Source organism: Aotus nancymaae, unplaced genomic scaffold (assembly GCF_030222135.1).
Source record: "Aotus nancymaae isolate 86718 unplaced genomic scaffold, 86718_ANA_hifiasm-v0.15.2.pri h1tg000021l, whole genome shotgun sequence".
In the NCBI taxonomy this organism is placed as follows: Eukaryota; Metazoa; Chordata; class Mammalia; order Primates; family Aotidae; genus Aotus; species Aotus nancymaae.
Window position 1 is genome coordinate 31,058,158 of NW_026988433.1, and position 19,100 is coordinate 31,077,257.

Sequence of the window (19,100 nt, forward strand, 5' to 3'; positions counted from 1 at the left end):
ATCAGGATTCCTTATAGTACAAAGTAGTGTGGTAGCTGCATATTAAGCTATGGATTCTCTTTGTGAGGGGAGAGGGAAGGGAGGGGATTGAGGAAGGAGGAGGTGGTTAAAGGAAGCATGAAAGAATGTTCTAGGCAGAAGGAAGAGCATGTTCAAAGGTACAGAGTCCTGCAAGTTTGTTTCAACTTTGGGTAAGGGTATGCAATTGAGTCATCCAGAACACAAGGTGCAGATTATGAAGGACTTTTGACCTTATTCTGCAGGCTGTGGTGAAACGTGACAAGACAGTTGGTAAATACTCAGCTATCACATATGCTGGAGAATAAGGTGATTCCTTATTTTCCTGATGAAGCTCTGGGAACTCTGTTGTCTCTTTGACCTTTATCTTAAACTATTCTCTTTCATTTGCTCTCTCCCCTCTTCTCAGAGAACAGAGGACCTCTGGGTCCTTGAAAAACCAAGATATGTGCCTGCCTCAGCGTATTTGTGTTTGATGTTTCCTTTCTTTGGCCCATTCTTCTCCCTGTTACCCACCTGGCTTGCTTCCTCACTTCCTTCATATCTTTGCTGAAATGTTACCTTCTTACTGAGGCCATCTCTGATCTCTCTATTTAAAACTGACTGCATCCCCCAACCCCACACCACCCCATCGACACCATTTCTATCCCCATTTGCTGCTTTACTTTTTCCATAACATTTATCATCTGACTTTATATCCATTTATTTATTTCCTGTTTTCTCCCTTCTGAAATGTAAGCTCCGTGAAGGCACAGATTTGGGCTTTGTTTTATTTACTGCTGAAACCCTGGTACCTAGAACAGTACCTAGCACATACTAAGTGCTCAATAAGGATTATTCATCGAATGGATAAACACTCCCTTCATCCAGTTATCTCCCCTACCTCTTGTAAGCTAAAGGTTGTTGTCATTTTTGTTTATTTTTTCCTTCCGTAATTCAAAAGGTTTATCCACCAAAAGGCATTTATTTCCCATGAGATAATATGGTAGCAACCAAAAGCCTAGGCTGTGTCTGGGGTGTGAGGAGGACAAAAGGAGGGCAAGCTGGTCCTTGGCCTAAAAATAAAACTGCAAAAGCCATGCAGTTTCTTGGAAAGTACCAAACTTGAAATAGCACTATCTAAAGCAAATTTGTTCAACCTGCAGGCTGTGTGCTGCCAAGGACAGCTTTGAATGTGGCCCAACACAAATTCATAAACTTTCTTAAAACATGAGTTTTTTTGCATGTTTTTTTTCTTTTTCTTAGCTTGTCAGCTATCTTTAGTGTTAGTGTATTTTATGTGTGGCCCAAGACAGTTATCTCCATGTGGCCCAGGGAAGCCAAAAGATTGGACACCCCTGATCTAGAGTAATATCAGCACCCAGATGTATACGTGGACTCCTGAGTCATAAGTCAGAGTGGCATACATCCAGGCATACCCCTGAAAGCTGGGTAGGTTTTGGTAAGTGAGAGAAAGGGGAGGAATGCTTTTGGCAGGAGTAAAACCTGAGTAAAATCACTATGGTGAAGCTTAAACAACATATACAAGAACTAAAAGTCTGCCTATTATGAGGATAAGATGATCAGGAAGAAATGGTGCAAGTTCAGGAAGGTCTTCCATGCTAGTGTCTCATATGTCTGCAAATACTTATTGGGCACCTATGTGCCAGGCACTCTTCTCATTGCTCGGATACTTTAGAGAACAAAGCAGGAAAGTTTTCTCCTTTCTTGGAGCTTACATTCTGGGAGAGGGCCACACTTAATGAACAGAATAGGTTACAAGTTACTTATTTGTGTTACCAAAGTAATAAGTGCTATGAAAAAAAAGGAAAAGCGGAGATGAGATGGGACAGTCTGGGCTCGCTGGGAGCAAGGCACAAGAAAGCTACAGCATTAAGTAGTAGGGCTAGGTCTTCATTGTGGATTTTGATAATTTTTTTTTTTTTAAGAGACAAGGTCTTGATCCATTGCCCAGGCTGGAGTGCAGATCATGGCTCACTGCAGTCTCACCTCAGCCTTCTGAGTGGCTGGGACTACAGGTGCACACCACTATATCCAGCTAATTTTAAAATTCTTCTGTAGAGACAGGGTCTCACTATGTTGCCCAGGCTGGTCTCAAATTCCTGAGCTCAAGCGATCTTCCCACCTTGGCCTCCCAAAGTGCCGTGGTTATAGGCATGAGCCACTGTCCAGAGCCTGTAATTCTGTTCTTTAAACTTCTAATTGATTTTCTATGTTTGGCTGTATTTGCATCCCAGCCCCCTTGTTTGCTAAATTATGAGAACAGGCAGTTTAAGGTAGACTGAGCTTCCAAGACCACTCTACTTCACCCACCAACAATCTTTAAATCTTCAATATCAGCCTTCTTACAGAGTGGCTGTGACAATCAAGTAATGCAAATTACCTAAGGTCTAGCATAATACAACTCACAGAGAAGGTACTTGACAAATATTAGCCCCCAGCTACAGTTTGAAAACATGCAATTCTGTGATAAGATGCCATGGTTGGATTACCTTTTCATAGATTTTTTTCATAATCTCTGGGTTTAAACTCTGTGATATTCTTATTCCCATATATATTGGAAAAATGCATGTAAGCTGGAGGATTTGTTGGTTTGCCCTAGGCTTTGTCTGCCCATGCCGATCGATGTTGTTTACACCTGGGTGAATGGCACAGATCTTGAACTGCTGAAGGAACTACAGCAGGTCAGAGAACGGATGGAGGAGGAGCAGAAAGCAATGAGGTAAAACCAGTTTTTTTTTTTTCACATCAGATGGGTAATGTGGTGATGTAATAAGGTCTGAGGGTGGCAAATCTCACACATGTGCATGAAAACCCAGTCATCATGCTAATGAACTACAAAAGGATCTGGTAAAACTGACTTTTAGAAAACAAAACACAGACCAGACATGGTAGCTCACATCTGTAATCCCAGAACTTTGGGAGGTAGACGTGGGAGGGGATCACTTGAGGCCAGGACTTTAAGACCAGCCTGGGCAACATAGTAAGAACTCATCTCTACAAAAAATAAAAGATGTGTTGGGTGTGGTGGTGCACACCTGTAGTCCCAGCTACTCGGGTGGCTGAGGTGGGGGAATCATTTGAGCTCAGGAGTTTGAGGCTTCAGTGAACCATGATTGTGCCGCTGCCTTTCAGCTTGGGTGACAGAGCAAGACCCTGTCTCAAAAAAGAAAAAGAAAAAAACAAAACAAAACACACAGTGCCATGAGTATGAGTAAGCATATGTTAGAGAAGGGTAAGTTGATTTCACAGTGCCATCCAAACAAACTTGCCTCTCAGTTCATGCCATTATGAGATCTTGGCAGTCATCCATCTGGCCGTTGTTTCTTGGTGTCCAAGGAGGACTCAGCCACTTCTGCCAGATACTGGCCTCACTTTGTTAGATGGTGATTTTATGAAGGTGGTGCTCTAGTGATGGCCTGCTCTCCAAGGGACCTAAAGACAGAGGACCCACCCCCTACCCTCCTGGGTGCCTGCTCACTCATTTTGAGCCCTGGGTGTGGTATCTTCTTGAAATAACTGTTTATTATGAAAAATAGCTCCATAATAAGACAGATTCTTCCCTTGAAAACTATAATAGGCCCACAGACTTTTTTCCATTTGAAAATGGCAGTAAAAAGTATATTCCCTTTATGCCTTTTAGGAATAAATTACAGATTATGGAATTAGAAGCTTTGGTATTTTTTATTTAGTATATGAGATTGGTCATTTTATTTACTTTATCTGGGAAAAGTATAGTGGACTTCTGACTAGCCATCAGAGGTAGGAACTTGGCTGATGTAATTCTCCTTTGATTCCTTAGGAGTACTTATTAGAATCTACTACTTGCTCGCTTCTTTGTGAATGTCAAGCATGCAGGTCTTTGGCTACCTTATATTGGAGCAAATTAATTTCTATTTGTTAGAGGTTATATGACTTTCCCAGTGTGTGGAAATGGCTGACAGTCTAGTACCATGTTTTACTAATAAAATATAAGTTTATGTTTTAAGTAAACTGTCTTGGTTACAGTGGGAGGGACAGTGTTGGTAATATTTCACTGGAGCATAGAATTTATTATGCATTTTAAGTGTGGTAAGCATTGTCAGTTCCTCTTATTCACATTTAGGGCTACCACTAGCCCATATGTATGTAATAAACTGTATTTGCTTTTTATTAGAGAAATCCTTGGGAAAAACACGACGGAACCAACTAAGAAGAGGTAAGCATTTTGATTTCCTCTCAAGAATGAAAATTGAAGGACTGAAGGGAAATTTCAAATTATCACTTGTTTTTTGTTGGGGAGGTACACAGGATTTTGTATTTACTCTATTACCCATATAGTTTTTGACCCCAAATTAGGTGCATCTGTTAGATGGAAAATTTTGCAGCGCTGAGTGCATAGTTGACTGAGAACTCTGATTATTTTGCTAACCAAAGCTTCACTGCACTGGGGAGGGTTAGAGTCCCAAAACTTCCTTCTCTATAATTCCCTCCCATTAATCTGTCTTGGTGCTTTGTTCTCTTGGTCCACTTACACTCTAACTTCTACCTAGTGTTTTCACTTATAAAATTTATGTCCATCATTTACTTACATGTTCAGTATATACATCCTTATCCTTAAAAGCTGTGAAGTTGTTTATTTTATGTTTAAGAACCTGGGAAGGAGAGTTAGCCCAACAACAAGAACCAAATACAGCTATCTTGACTTGAGTCATTCCTGACTCTCATAGGTTCTTAAAACAAGACTGCCTCACTGACAAGCAGAAATCTGTTAATTGTCACTTCCCCACTTATCCATCAGACTTTTAAAAGTACTTATTGATAGAGAAGATCCTGAGAATTTCAAGATCTGGAAGTGCCTTCTAAGCCATCTTTTTATGATAATTATATATAAACTGTATTAACATTAATACTGTTTTTTAAATGGTTTTAAAATTATTTAAATAAAAGCATTGGTGCAACATTAAGAAAGATTGAGAGGAAAGTGAAAAGAAAAAACTCACATAATTTTGTGACCCCTATTTAACAACTGTTATCATTTTTGTTATTCCCTTTTCATGCATATTTGAATAGTTATAGTTTGTAATCTGTGTGCAACTTTGTATCCTACTTTTTAAACTTTATGTAATTATACATATGTATCATGTTGATCCATTATCTTAATGCTTCATATCTTTCAGTTTTAAGTTGTATAATATTCCATAAAGTGACTACTGTAATTTACTAACTGTTGGACATTTCTGTATTTCACTTTTATCAATATTTTATGATACTTATATTTGGGTCTGTAGCATTTTCTGTGTGGGAGTTTTTTTTCCTGTTTCGTTTCTTTTCCCTACTTAGACTAGATTGCTGAAAGTAAGATTACTGAGGAAGAAGCTTATGCATGTTTTTATGGTTCTGAATAAGTATATATGTATATATAATGTGTATTAGACAAGCATATATGTATATATTACCAACTTGCTTTCCCAAAAGAGTTGATGTCATTTGGAGTGACACCAGCAATATTTAAGAGAAGTAGACTTATTGCACTTGTGCTAACATTGAGTCATCATTTTTTGAGGGGTGCTAATTTAGTAAATAAAAGGTGATAGCTCATTGTTTTCTTTTCTTTTCTTTTTTTTTTTTTTGAGACAGAGTCTCGCTCTGTTGCCGAGGCTGGAGTACAGTGGTGCGATCTCGGCTCACTCCAACCTCTGCCTCCGGGTTGAAGCAATTCAGCCTCCTGGGTACCAGGACTACAGGCGTCGCCACCATACTCAGCTAATTTTTGTATTTTTAGTAGAGACGGGGTTTCACCATGTTGGTCAGGCTGGTCCCAAACTCTTGACTTTGTGATCTGTCCACCTCGGTCTCCCAAAGTGCTGGGATTACAGGTGTGAGCCACCCTGCCTGGCCAAGCTCATTGTTTTCTTTTGCATTTCTTTATTAATAAGGAAGTTGAACAGTTTTTTATACTGTTTAACTAGTTGTGGATCCTACTTTGTGAATTTCCTGGCCATGTCTTTTGCCCATCCATTTGTTTATTCAGGTAATGTGTTTATTGTAGACATTTCTTATATTCAGATAGAAATATCTCATATAAATTTATGTTAGAACCATGTCACAGTTGCTTTTGCTTACATCAGTGTAGTGTCATATCCAATATATTTAGTTGTATTCTAACTGGAATTGGTAACTTATATCAAGGGTAACATGACACTCTATTAACCATCTTTCCTCATCTGCCCAATAATGGGCTTTATTGGAATTATGAATCATCTTTAAAAAATTATGATAATGAAGTGTTTAATTTCATGTGCACTTTTGGGTTAGTAAATATTGGTGGCAATCTTACTTTATTAATGGGAGCCTGAAACCTCTTTTTTGTATCCATGAGATAAAAGTCTTCATTTATTAAAATATTATGATTTTTTATGGGCTGTAAAAAATCTGAAAAATGTAGTAGTATAACACGCTTCTCATCGTTGATTAAATTTCAAGAATGTTATTATAAGCATGTTGGTGTTTCTTTCTAGTGAGAAGCAGTTGGAGTGTTTGCTGACACACTGCATTAAAGTGCCAATGCTTGTCCTGGACCCAGCCCTGCCAGCCAACATTACCCTCAAGGACCTGCCATCTCTTTATCCTTCTTTTCATTCAGCCAGTGACATGTTCAATGTTGCAAAACCGAAAAACCCTTCTACTAATGTCTCAGTTGTTGTTTTTGACAGTACTAAGGATGGTAAGATCTTTTTATGAATATTTTAAAATCATGTTATCATTGGATGTTTGAATAACAAAATTCTGAGTGTAATAGAAATGATTTAGTCTTAAATGTCTGATAAACTTTTCTAAAAATGCACAAAGAGAAGCAAAGAGCTGCCATTGTATTTTGGTCTTAACCTCAAAAAGGGATTGCTGCATCTATTTTACTCTGTGTAATACACATACCTTCTGTGCTGTGGTGAGGACCTTCAATCTGATATTATAGGTACATTGTTCTCTTGGCTATGAATTATTCTAGAGGCAATTTTTTCTACCACATAACTCCTCTACAAGGTTGTGTTCTGCAGTTTGGACAGAACATACCTGGAGTATTCATTCTTTACATTCTGAGATATATGAACTGAATGTTTGTGTTTCCTCTAAAATTTATATGTTGAAATCATAACCCCCAGCATGATTTATTGGGAGGTGGAGGCTTTGATGGGATTAGTACCCTTATAAGAGAGATTCCAGGCTGGGCATAGTGGCTCATGCCTGTAATCCCAGGAATTTGGGGAGACTAAGGAAGGAGGATTGCTTGAGCTTAAGGACTTCAAGACCAGCCTAGGCAACATAATGAGAACCTGTCTCTACAAAAAAACACAGCTGGACTTGGTGATATGTGCCTATAGTCCTAGCTACTTGGGAGGCTAAGGCAGGAGGATCGCTTGAGCCCAGGAATTCAAGGCTGGGCAGTATTCCACCCTGGACAATAGAGTAAGGCCTTGCCTCAAAATAATAAATAATAGCAAAAGAGACTCCAGAGAGCTTTCTCTGCTCTCCACCATGTGACATTATGAGAAGATGCCATCTGTAACTTAGAAGAGGACCCTCACCAAAGCCCAAGCGTGCTGGCGCTCTGATCTCAGACTTTGGCCACCAGAACTGTGAAAAAAACAAATATCTGTTGTTTATAAGACAACAGATGATTTGGAGGGATAATGGAATTAAAATGGTAATTCCTGGCATAAAACTGCACCCACATCCTTAGCGATCCCATTCTCTCACTTGACCAGTGCACTGCTGAGCCCGTAACCTGCGTCTTCTGCTCTAGCTGCTCATCTCTCTCCTCCCCTGCATGGATTGTCTCTATTTGGAAGGTCTGTGGTTTTTATGTGTAAAATGAAAGCTGTCATGTTCCCTTTCCAACACCAAGTCTAGTTCTCTAGCTCCGATTTTGTCAGTGTCATACTTCCCAGATGAAATCTTTGGAACCATCTTTGACCCCTTCTTACTTTTTACATCTATAACTCATAATTAACTTCATTCTATGACTGACTTTTTTTTTTTTTTTTTTTTTGGCACAGGATTCTTAGGTTCTTACCTTACTTACCTCCTCCACATGAGACTGAATTCCCTCACGCAGACTCCAATAATAAGACTCCTAGCTGTTCTATGTAAAGTCCATCTCAGTCTCTCTGGCACACAGGTCTCAAATAAATCTGAAAACCCCGATTTTATGAGTTCACTGCCTTTATGAAGAGAATAATATAGCAGTGTATGTTTGCTTTTCACATGGATACAAACTTCTCTTCCTGATGTTTGTGATTCAGCTTTAATTGCCTTGATTTTGTCGGTTGATCCCCACATCCCTGCCCTCCCCGCATCATGTTGCAGCCGTCAGTGTCTTCACACATGTGGTGCTAGGCCTTGTGTCTCTCTGCCTGTCCCCTCCCCTCTCCGAGTTCATCTCCTGCTCTGTCCAGCCCCACCTCAAGTCCTCTCTCCTCCATGAAGCTCCCAGACTAATATATTCACAATGATTTCATTTTTACTTTTCTACATTTCTATAATACTTACGATCTAACTCATGACTTAGGTTTTGATTGCACAGGAGTTGATGGTTTTTCTTATGGAATTTTTTATTGAACAGAAGACTTACCACTCACCAGTTTATATCCTGATCAGTGCCTAACAGTGCTCACTCCCTGATACTTAACAAGTTATTTTTAGTTTGAGGCTAGGTGTGGTGGCTCACAGATACAATCCCAGCACTTCAGGAGGCCAAGGTGGGCAGATTGCTTGAGCTCAGGAGTTCAAAACCAGCCTTGGTAACATGGCAAAACACTGTCTCTCCAAAAAAACACAAAAATTAGTCTGGCATGATGGCATGTGCCTTGGGAGGCTGAGGTGGGAGGATCTTAAGCTTAAGCTTGGGACATTGAGGCTGCAGTGAATCAAGATTGCACCACTGATCTCCAGCCTGGGCAAGAGTGAGACCCTATCTCAAAAAAAAAAAGTTATTTTTAGTTTGAAAAGAAATGTTAATCTTTCCAAGTACAAATGTCTCCCCCTTCACAGTGTAGATCCTGAACTGATTTGTACCTCACCATTCACGTAGTCCAGCTCTGCAGCCTGGAGCTGGGTCTACTCAGCAAAGTAGCTTTTCCAGTCAGGCTTACACCTTTGATTTATAGCACACAAATTTCCTCTAGTGGCGATTTATTTCTTTCTCACATAGGTTAAAGTTGTGGTCATACAGAACTCATGTAATCCCTCTCCCATGGGATATTTTATTTTCCTTTCTTTGGCTGTCTCTAAGGGACTTGTCAGTGTCCCAGTCTGCTCTTCTCAGATGACTTTTAAAATGTGTCAATGGGAAGTGAACATTCTGTTTTAGTGTGGTTCTGTTTTGGCAAGGAGAGCAGGACTGTTCATTTCACGAGTGCTTATTAGGTGCCTGCTGTGTGCGAGGAAATATTCTCTGTGCTGAAGAGACAGAGGTTAACAGATGGCCAAAAATCTCTGCCCTTACCTTGAGTTTACATCTTGGTGGAGGGAGTCAGACAGTAAACACGATAAATAAGTAGATTATATAGTCTGTAGAAGATAATGTTGTGGAGAAAAACCAAGCAGGGGCAGCAGCAGAGGAAGTGTCAGCCAGGGCAGGGGGGTTGCAATTCTATTTTGGATGGTAGGGACATTCCTAACTCAGAAGGTGACTTTTGAGTGGAAATGTGAAGGTGAGAAAGCCAGCAACATGAGTATCTGGGGAGAGTGGTCTGGGTAAGTAGAATAGCCATTGCAAAGATAATGAGGCAGGAGTGTATCTGGCAGGTTTGAAGAAAAGCAAGGAGACCAGTATGGCTGGAATGGAGTGAACAAGACAGAGGCAGGCAATAGATGAACCTGAAGAAGTAAGGGGGTACCAAATGACATAGGCCCTGGTATCCATAACAAGGACCTGGCTTTGACTTGGAGTCGGATGAGGACTTACCAGAGAGTTTTGAGTAGAAATGTAATGTGATCTGATGACTTATGTTTCTCAGGGATCAGTCTGACTTCTTTGGTGGAAATAGACTGAGTAGGGGCAAAAGTTGTGATATTTCAGACAAGAGGGAAGGTTGCTTAGACCAGGGAGGTACAGTGAAGGTAGGAAGTGGTTGGATTCTGGACATTTTGAAGATCAACTCAACAGGGGTTTCCTAATGAGTCGGTATTGGAGAACATCATTACCTTTTTTATTCGATGTACTTCTGTTTAAAAGCACAAAAATGTGATGGAAATTCAGTGTGGCCACAGCACATTGTTGACTCATACTGAACTCACTGTTGAGTAAAACTGATCTTAAAAAAAAAAATGTATATGCTCTAATGCTCAAATACATATTTTAGTTTATGCTTGTATGGTTGGTTTTGGTACCAAGTTATAAAGGTTTTACTTCATAGGAGATTTTATTTTGCTAGGTTTGAGTCATTGCTCCAAGTAGTCACAAGTTTGGGGAATCCATAGTCTGTTATCCAGGACAATAGCTTCTCTGTCATCTTCATATGAATCTGTACATTTCACAGGCATGCCTTCTGTAACTTCCAAAACATTGATAGAGGGTTCAGTAAGACAGGAACTATGACTAATCTCCTAAACCTACCTCTAGGTTGATTGTGGCTTTGTTATTCACACCTCTTTGGTAGACTTGGTTAAGTTATAGCCTATCTTAACTGAGCATCAAACCTGTACGTCTTTGTTATATCCATGAAGATGACATGAGATGCTCTTAGCTACTTTGCTGAGATTACAAATACATAGACCAGGTCTGTTAGGCAGAATCCATCCTATCAATGGAAAGAGAGAGAGAAAAGTTTATCTGATAAAATCGTAATGAACTCACACTCTTAACACCCAGTGCTTCCTTTAAAGATAAACAGTGTATTATGAAAGCTTTCTTTTCTCCATTGTTCATCAACTATATTGTTTTGTTTTGTTTTTTTAATTGAGACAGGGTCTCACTCTGTCACCCAGGCTAGAGTGCAGTGGCATGATCATGGCTCACCACAGCCTCAACGTCCCAGGCTCTGATGATCTTTTCGTCTCAGCCTACCACACTCAGCTAGTTTTTTGGGTTTTTGTTTGCTGGTTTGTTTTAGAGATGAGGTTTTGTTGTGTTGCCCAGGCTGATCTTGAACTTCTGGGCTGAAGTGATAACGCCTGCCTCAGGCCCCCAAAGTGCTGAGATTACAGGCATGAGCTACTGTGCCCTGCAACTATATTTTTATAGTAACTTGAGACTCTTGCCCAGGATTGACATCTCATCTCATCAGGCTATAAATTGGAGAACCTGCCTTCTTTGTTTATCTTGAAGATCAGAATTAGAGCTTTCTGACCTCTCTTCTGTTTTCCACAGTCCCTGAATGTCAGCAGCACAATTCCTGAATGTTGCTGATCTCACTTGTCCCCATCACTAACCCTCTCCCAGTTGGGCTGTGTCACTCCCATTTAAATCCCTACCCCAATTTATGATGCTCCATTCAGCAGCACCCAATGAATTTGAGGGATTCATTATGAGAAAACTGTGCCTTTTTTTTCTTTTTGAGACAGAATCTCGCTGTGTCACCCAGGCTGGAGTGCAGTGGTGCAATCTCAGCCCACTGCAACCTCCACCTCCTGGGTTCAAGCAGTTCTCGGCCTCAGCCTCCCAAGTAGCTGGGATTACAGGCGTGTGCCACCACACCTGGCTAATTTTTGTATTTTTAGTAGAGATGGGGTTTCAGCATCTTGGGCAGGCTGGTCTTGAACTCCAGACCTTGTGATCCACCTGCCTCGGCCTCCCAAAAAACTGTGCCTCTTAAGGAACCACAGGATCCATAGTAGCTCCCTGTTGTTAATATATATGCCACTGCCTGGCATTCAAGGGCCCCCTTTGGTTACCTTTGTTTCCTGGTACTTACCACTCCCAAATGTTTTATTCTAGTCAAACAATTCTTTTTATTCCCCCATGTTTGCATATATATCTGCGATTTCTATCATCCTGTCATTTCCTTCTTCGCATTCTAGCTTAAATTTGACGGCTTCTATGAAGCATTCCATGTTTCTTCTACCTGTGTCAATCACCTTTGGTATTGTGAAATTTAACATTTCAGTGTACACTGAGTTACATTGTTCCCCTTTTGTTGAATGAGCTAATTTTGTTTCTTTTTAGCTTCCTTTTTTTTTGACAGTATATTATGCTGCTTTAATAGCTCTCAGAATGTTTTGCACAATGTTTTGCCAGACACTGTGGTTAAATATTCATTAAAAATGTGCTTTTTTATGGTATTCTTGATTGTAGTTGAAGATGCCCACTCCGGACTGCTTAAAGGAAACAACAGACAGACAGTATGGAGGGGCTACTTGGTATGTTATTTAAAATTTAATTGCATTTTTACAATAGGCTAGAATAAAAATATGAATAATAAAGCTGTTTTTCTATGAGAATCTTTTTAATGTTTATTTTTTGTCTAAGGGTAGCTTACTAATATTAATGACTGTTGATTCAAGTAATCCTAAAAGTCATATTTTGAAGCATGTGTGATGCAATAGATCTTTACTAGTTTTCTCAGCTGCAGGTTTTCACTAGCCTCATGATGTGGAAAATGAGTTGTGTTTTTCCCCTTATTTTAGACAACAGATAAAGAAGTCCCTGGATTAGTGCTAATGCAAGATTTGGCTTTCCTGAGTGGATTTCCACCAACATTCAAGGAAACAAATCAACTAAAAACAAAATTGCCAGAAAATCTTTCCTCTAAAATCAAACTGGTAAGAACATGGAAAATAGAGCAATTAGCCTGGCACGTTCTCATTTAACGTGTGATTCTTTTCTTTTGGTCCATTTTTTCCCAAAGTTTAGCTGATAAACATAAGAAGCAAAGAGGGATTTTATTCTGCCAGAAGAGCCTCACTCCTTACTTTTAATTTGGGCAAAAATCTGAGTCTTATTTGGTTTTCTTGTTTGCTGGATAGAGCAGGATTCATTTGTTTAACAAATGAGCTCCTACAATGTCTTAGGTGGTATTTCAGCTGCTGGGGATGCAGCAGTAGACAAAACAAAGGCCTGGATGGAACTTAGGGTGTGAACAATGGAAGAATGGGAGGAGGAGATGAGGGAAAGGCATAAATGTCATCAACGCACACAGTCTGTTGTTTACTCAAAGCTTTCGCTCATAAAGGTTGTGTGCTTCAGATATATGGGAACATTTGCTAATGAGAAACCATTCATTAGTAGCTAATTGAGGCACAAATGTATTTAAAATTTATATTTATTAGCTCTTCAGGCTTGACCATTGATGCCATTTGTTGGGGTGGACTCTGGAGGCTGGCCCGGGACATGCCTTTTCCTTACATAAATTGTTTTCAGAGCCTTTGCCTGATTGACTTGGGACGTAATCCATGTGGATGTACTCTCTATTTGACCTTACCTCAAGATGCTTGCTATTCTCTCAGACGTGGTTCAGGTTGTAAATCGTGAATGTTTCGTCTCTTAGAGTAGAGGGCCTAATGTCCTTGTCTCAGAATTTGCAAGGCTCTAGTTTTCTTGATTTTATAAAGAAATGCTTTGTGAGTTCTGCCACTGGGTTTAGTTTACTGATTCTTACTTCTTTCTGTTGTATGTCATTTAACAATTTTTTTTTTTTTTTTGAGACAACGTCTTGCTCTGTCACCAGGCCGGAGTGCAGTGGTGTGATCTTGGCTCACTGCAACCTCCGCCTTCAGGATTCAAGCGATTTTCCTGCCTTTGCCACCCGAGTAGCCGGGTACAGGCGCGCACCACGACACTCAGCTAATTTTTATGTTTTTAGTAGTGGTAGGGCTTCACCATGTTGACCAGGATGGTCTCGATTTCTTGACCTCATGATCCACCTACCTAGGCCTCCCAAAGTGCTGGATTATAGGCGTGAGCCACCACGCCCAGCCCATTTAACAATTTTGAGGGTGAAAGTGTAACCGGGCTGGGCTCAGTGGCTTAGCTCCCTCCCCGTGCTTGCCAAAGATGTAACGGGGGACAGGAGCAGAGCAGTGGGGGCGTCCCAGAGAGCTTCCAGTTCTCCAATCTGATGTTTTCCCCCATGTGCCCAGGTCCTTGACCTCTCTTGCCCCAAGAATGGGGGAAGGGGCCCTGGAGGCGCGGTGAGCTTACCGTTTGAATAAATATAGTGGACCCAAAGAGTTTTGCAAAGAAGTGATTTATTAGGCAGAGAGAGAGAGAGAGAAAGAAGGAGAGGGAGAGAGAGGGAGAGAAAGAAGGAGAGGGAGAGAGAGAGCGCCCACACTGCTATGGTAGGGGAATCTGGAGGGGATATCCGCACAGGTAAGGAGCAGTGGGATTTTAACCCGGGAGTTATTCCTGCCCCATTCATGTTCTCGTCCAATGAGAGGAGTTCTTCTAAACTTCTCTGGAGTGATTGATTTTCGACTTTGATATCGGATTGGCTGCTAGCTCCGCAACAGAGGCCCTTCCAGAGCTTTTCGGGGCTTTTTGAACAAAGAAGCACACCTGGAATTTTTACCTAGCCTGCACAACATGAAAGTCAGACAAAGAACTTTACATCCTGGATAAGGGTGTGGATGGAGGCATGGCGCTGGGAAATTCCTGCCTTTGAAACCACGCCCTGTGGACTCGGGGAAGAGGTTTTTTGTTCATTAACACAGTCCCTCAAAAGGATGAAAATGGAGTAATGGTAGGGGAGCTGTGATTAGAGAGGAGTTTTTACTTATCCTGTCTTAACCATGTTTTTATACTAACCATATTTTTATACCTCCCCAACCATGTTCTTTTAACTTGCTCCTCTCTACCCTAGACCAAGTGTTTTACTGTATTATGATACATTGTATTATTATTGTAATATAATGAGAATGACCACTTAGGATTTTTTTCTTTTTTTCTTATTTTCCTTTGTAATTTTTTTTTTTTTTTTTTGAAACAGTCTTGCTCTGTCACCAGGCTGGAGTGCAGTGGTGCGATTTGGGCTCACTGCAACCTCCCCCTCCCAGGTTCAAAGGAATCTCCTGCCTCAGCCTCCAAGTTGCATGGCGAAACCCTCTCTGTACCATGCCTAGGGTAGAGAGGGGGTTTCGCCATGTTGGCCTGGGGGTCTCGAACTCCTGACCTCAGATGATCCACCCGTCTTGACCTCCCAAAGTGCTGGGATTACAGGTGTGAGCCACCGCACCCGACCCTTCGTAACTTTCTTTATTTTACTTTGAAATATGGTAATGCCTGACTATATTAGAGTTGAATTTGTTGTTAACTTCAGTTATTTTTAAATAGATAATACCTCTTTCCTTCCTCTGAGTTATTTTTAGTACTGATTTGGGCAGATAAAACTGTAGATTAGCTTTCATTTTAGCCGATGTTTATTGGACTTCTTGGCTTCCTAGTTGTTCTAGAATTAGAGACACATGTATATCTGTACTTTTGACCACCAGTTCAACTTGGCTTATGTAGATAGAATGGCATTCTTGATTCTATTTATATGATTTCAATATAATAAATGCTGAAAAGAAAGAAGTTCATTCCACTTCTCCGCACTCCACTCTGGTTTGAATATCCCACATCACTTGGCCTGCTGCAGCTGTCCACCAGTGCTGACTGCTCTGATGTGTCTACTGCTCGATGGGTGTGTGCTGCCAGAGAATGCCAGTCCCAAGTCACGGTTGACACTTAAGTAAACTATTTTTGGGTGGCATGTGTGGTATAAGCAGGTCAAGGTGGAGTGCGTTAGTAACTTGAATTGGATAAGGAGAACCAACAGGCTACAGGCATGGTGAAACCCCTTTCCACTGTCATGCACCCGGTTGGAAATTTATTTGGATTTTCAAAGATGTCTTTGTGGAGGCAAACACCTCTCAGAGCATCAGGCTAATCACACATAATGTTCTTTGAAGGTTGTTTTCATGATTCCAACACCTGTGATCAACTTCAGGGACTAGGACTTAAGATTTTTAGAGACTAGAGAGGAAATGAGAAAGAGGAAGAACAGAAGCAGTGTGTCAGCATTCAAGTCCAGGCCTTGAAGTGACTTGCTTTCCTTAGACTCTGCTTGTATTGTATCATGAGTACTCTGAGAATGAAGTTTCCTATCATTGGGTTCCTAGACAAAACACCTTTTGTGTGTATGATGAGTTCCAAATAAGAGTTTATACAGAATCCCATGAGAACATCAAGGCTTTAGGTGTACTTGGGGGTAAGGCAGGCAGGCTTTGCATAATAGAAACATTTTACCTGAGCCCTAAAGACAGCAGCCATTCTCCCAGCAGAGAAGGGAGCAGAAGAGACCATTCCATGTAGAGGGAACAGTCTGAGCAAAAGAGCTGGAAGCTTGAACGTAAATGGTGTTCTCAGGGAACCAAGGCAACGGTTTCTAGAACAGGCAGGGATATCAGTGAGGATAAGATTGCAAAGACATCTTGAGGCCAGATTGAGAAACATCTCTGTTAAGAAGCCTAGCCTTTTTCCTGAAGGCAAGAGAAGGACACTGTCTGATCTGCTTCTAAGGAACTTAGTAAGGAAAGGTGTGGTAGGAAAACCAGTTTATCTGCTGCTGCCATAGCCCAGCAAGACATTCCCTTGCGACAAGTGTCTTGGCAGTGGGATGGCAACGATGAAAATGGTTCCAGAAGCATCTAAGAGAGACACTCAGCATCACTTGGTGACTTACAAGCTATTCAGGAAGAGGAAGCGGAGAATGAAAGGGGAAGTGGATTTTTCTCATGAAGATGGAAGTGATAGCATTAACCGCACTCAGAGCTTCAGTGGCAGAAGCAAGTGTTTTTTGGAAGGAGACCCAGAGCTCAGTTTTGGATGTGTTACATAGTTTTGGGGTGTACATGGCATGTCAGAGGAGAGGGCTGTTAGGCATTGGACTTCAAGACTTGAATCGTTGAACCACTTTGCCCTCCCAGGTTCCCCCAGGAGGCCTTTGCCAAGACCTGTGGCCCTAGGGCCACCCAGGGCTCAGCTCAGCTCTGTCCCACAGATTCTCTCTAGGCCATGGGTATCTCAGGACAGGTACTGCCCTGTTCACCTTTTTACTTTTAGCAATTACTTGGCACTTAGAGGGCTGCTCAAGGAATGAGCCATATGCAGCAATGTCTTGGACTTACTAAAGGGAAATTTTTTCAGCAGTGTGATTATCCACAGGAGTCACTCTAGGCACAGAAATGTGTCTTTGTATATTATTGTATATACACAACAACTAGGCCATTGTCATCCTGTTTAGAACAAAACCTGAAGTTGTTTTGTTTTGTTTTCTTCTTTTTTTTCCCTGAGGTAGGAATGTGGGACTTGAAAATAGTTTCATTTGTAATGTAATGAATTTGAATTCATAAAATCTTTTCTTTTGACTGTGGTCTTATATGTAAATCAATCTTTTCTATATGAAGCTTTCTAATTTGAGATACCTTGAGGTGAGTCCTTTGGTGATCTGATTAATTACTCTCTAATTTATTTGTATAATTTTTGTGTATGATGGACACAGAATTCATTTTTTGATAGATCACCCATCAGTCTTTATTTTCAGATCCCTCTAAATCATTTTGTATCCTTAGACGTTTTCATTCGTGGTGGGTTTTTTCATTTAGTTTTTGATTTTTATATTTGTTCACTTCTTTTTAAACATATTTTAGAGCAAGTGGGAAACCTCCCATTGTCAAGTGATTTTTTTTTTTTCTTTTGCCCACCTGCAACTGTCTTGATCGAGTTATACAGTGAATTCTTATGTTAGGTTTCCTTCCATTTTAGTAGTTGCTGAATGGGTGTGCAAAAGGTAGAGAAGATGTAGACCCTCTTCTCAAGCATTTATAGTCACATTTTGGAAGCAGCATGTGTATATAGAGTTGGCAGTTAGAAATAGGAAAGGTCTGTGTGGTCAGAGACATGGGGGAAGTTTTCAAAGAAAAAGAGGTTGCACTGGTTCTTGAAGACTGAACAGGTTGTTTGTGCAGGCAGGTCAGGAACAGCATGTTGTCCTGCATGGACTTTGCCCCCTCAAATTTCTGTTCAGGGCCTGTCTAAGGTTACAGTAAATTATCATAATTTTGTACCAATGCACCTTCTTTTAGAGATGTCTCTGAAACCACCACCTTGTGCACTTTTAAAGTATGGTAGCTTTTTCTTTTTTATTTTTATTTCTAAAATTAAAAAGCTTCAGTGGATGAAACAACAAACTCTGGAACTGATTTAAGTTTTAGAAAACCAACAGGACATATTAAGATCTAGTAGCTTTGAATTGTTGAGTCACTTAAAGCTACTAATTTGGTTTTCAGTTGACATTAGCAGACATCTGTTTTTTTCTTTCTCTAAAATATTTTTAATGATTTTAAATCAAATGAATCCAGAATGAAAATAGATTACTTCTTCTGAATTTGTAAGCACTTTAAAGTTGTTGGGAACATAACTTCTAATGGGAAAGCCTGTATTATTATTTTGGATTTGCATATTCTTCTAGACCAAGTTTTCTCAACCTTTGGACCATTGACAGTTTAGACTGGATGCTGCTATCCTTAGAGGACTGTCCTATGTATTGTAGGATGCTTAGCAGCATTCCAGGTCTATATCCTCTAGTAGTATTTTCAGATATGTGATTTTTTAGACAACTTGATGCAGCTTTTCTTTTTGGCATTAAAAAATGACCAGGTTGATATCGTGATTTTTAACTAAGGCTTATCTTAAAATACAACTACTTTGTCTGCCTTAAAGTTTACTTTCTCTTTTACACTCATTATTTTTGGTTGACTTAAGAACATGCATTCAAAAGATTTGTTGGCTACTATTGTTTTTTAAGCCAATTTTTAAATATAAGCTACAACGCTGAGAACAGTAGGACTATTTAATTAGAATATTCTCACAATAGGCAATATCTTAAAGTTGTTCTATATATTTTATATTAATATACTCTAATCTTGCCTTGATAGTTTTCATTTATAGAATTTAAAAGCAAATATATATATATATATATTTTGAGACAAAGTCTCTCTCTGTTTCCCAGGCTGGAGTGCAGTGGCCTGATCTTGGCTTACCACAACCTCCACCTTCCAGGTTCAAGCGATTCTCCTGCCTCAGCCTTCCGAGTAGCTGGGACTACAGGTGCATGCCACTACGC

The 19,100-nt window shown here is 40.3% G+C and overlaps 1 protein-coding gene and 1 non-coding gene across 4 annotated transcripts in view; one reads left to right on the plus strand and one right to left on the minus strand.

The window, feature by feature from the left end:
* The window catches only part of GNPTAB (N-acetylglucosamine-1-phosphate transferase subunits alpha and beta), an 84,932-nt gene that overhangs the window by 37,338 nt on the left and 28,494 nt on the right, over nucleotides 1-19,100 (plus strand). For all 3 annotated transcript variants that reach the window (XM_021675562.2, XM_064379918.1, XM_064379917.1), the window contains exons 3-7: nucleotides 2,621-2,740; nucleotides 4,175-4,216; nucleotides 6,519-6,724; nucleotides 12,293-12,357; nucleotides 12,625-12,759. In XM_021675562.2, coding sequence (XP_021531237.2) covers nucleotides 2,621-2,740; nucleotides 4,175-4,216; nucleotides 6,519-6,724; nucleotides 12,293-12,357; nucleotides 12,625-12,759 — 568 coding nt within the window. The remainder of the gene's footprint in view (nucleotides 1-2,620; nucleotides 2,741-4,174; nucleotides 4,217-6,518; nucleotides 6,725-12,292; nucleotides 12,358-12,624; nucleotides 12,760-19,100) is intronic.
* On the minus strand, nucleotides 2,765-2,865 carry LOC135276275 (small nucleolar RNA U13). Its single transcript, XR_010343851.1, has one exon. It is a non-coding gene; the product is annotated as a small nucleolar RNA U13 (small nucleolar RNA).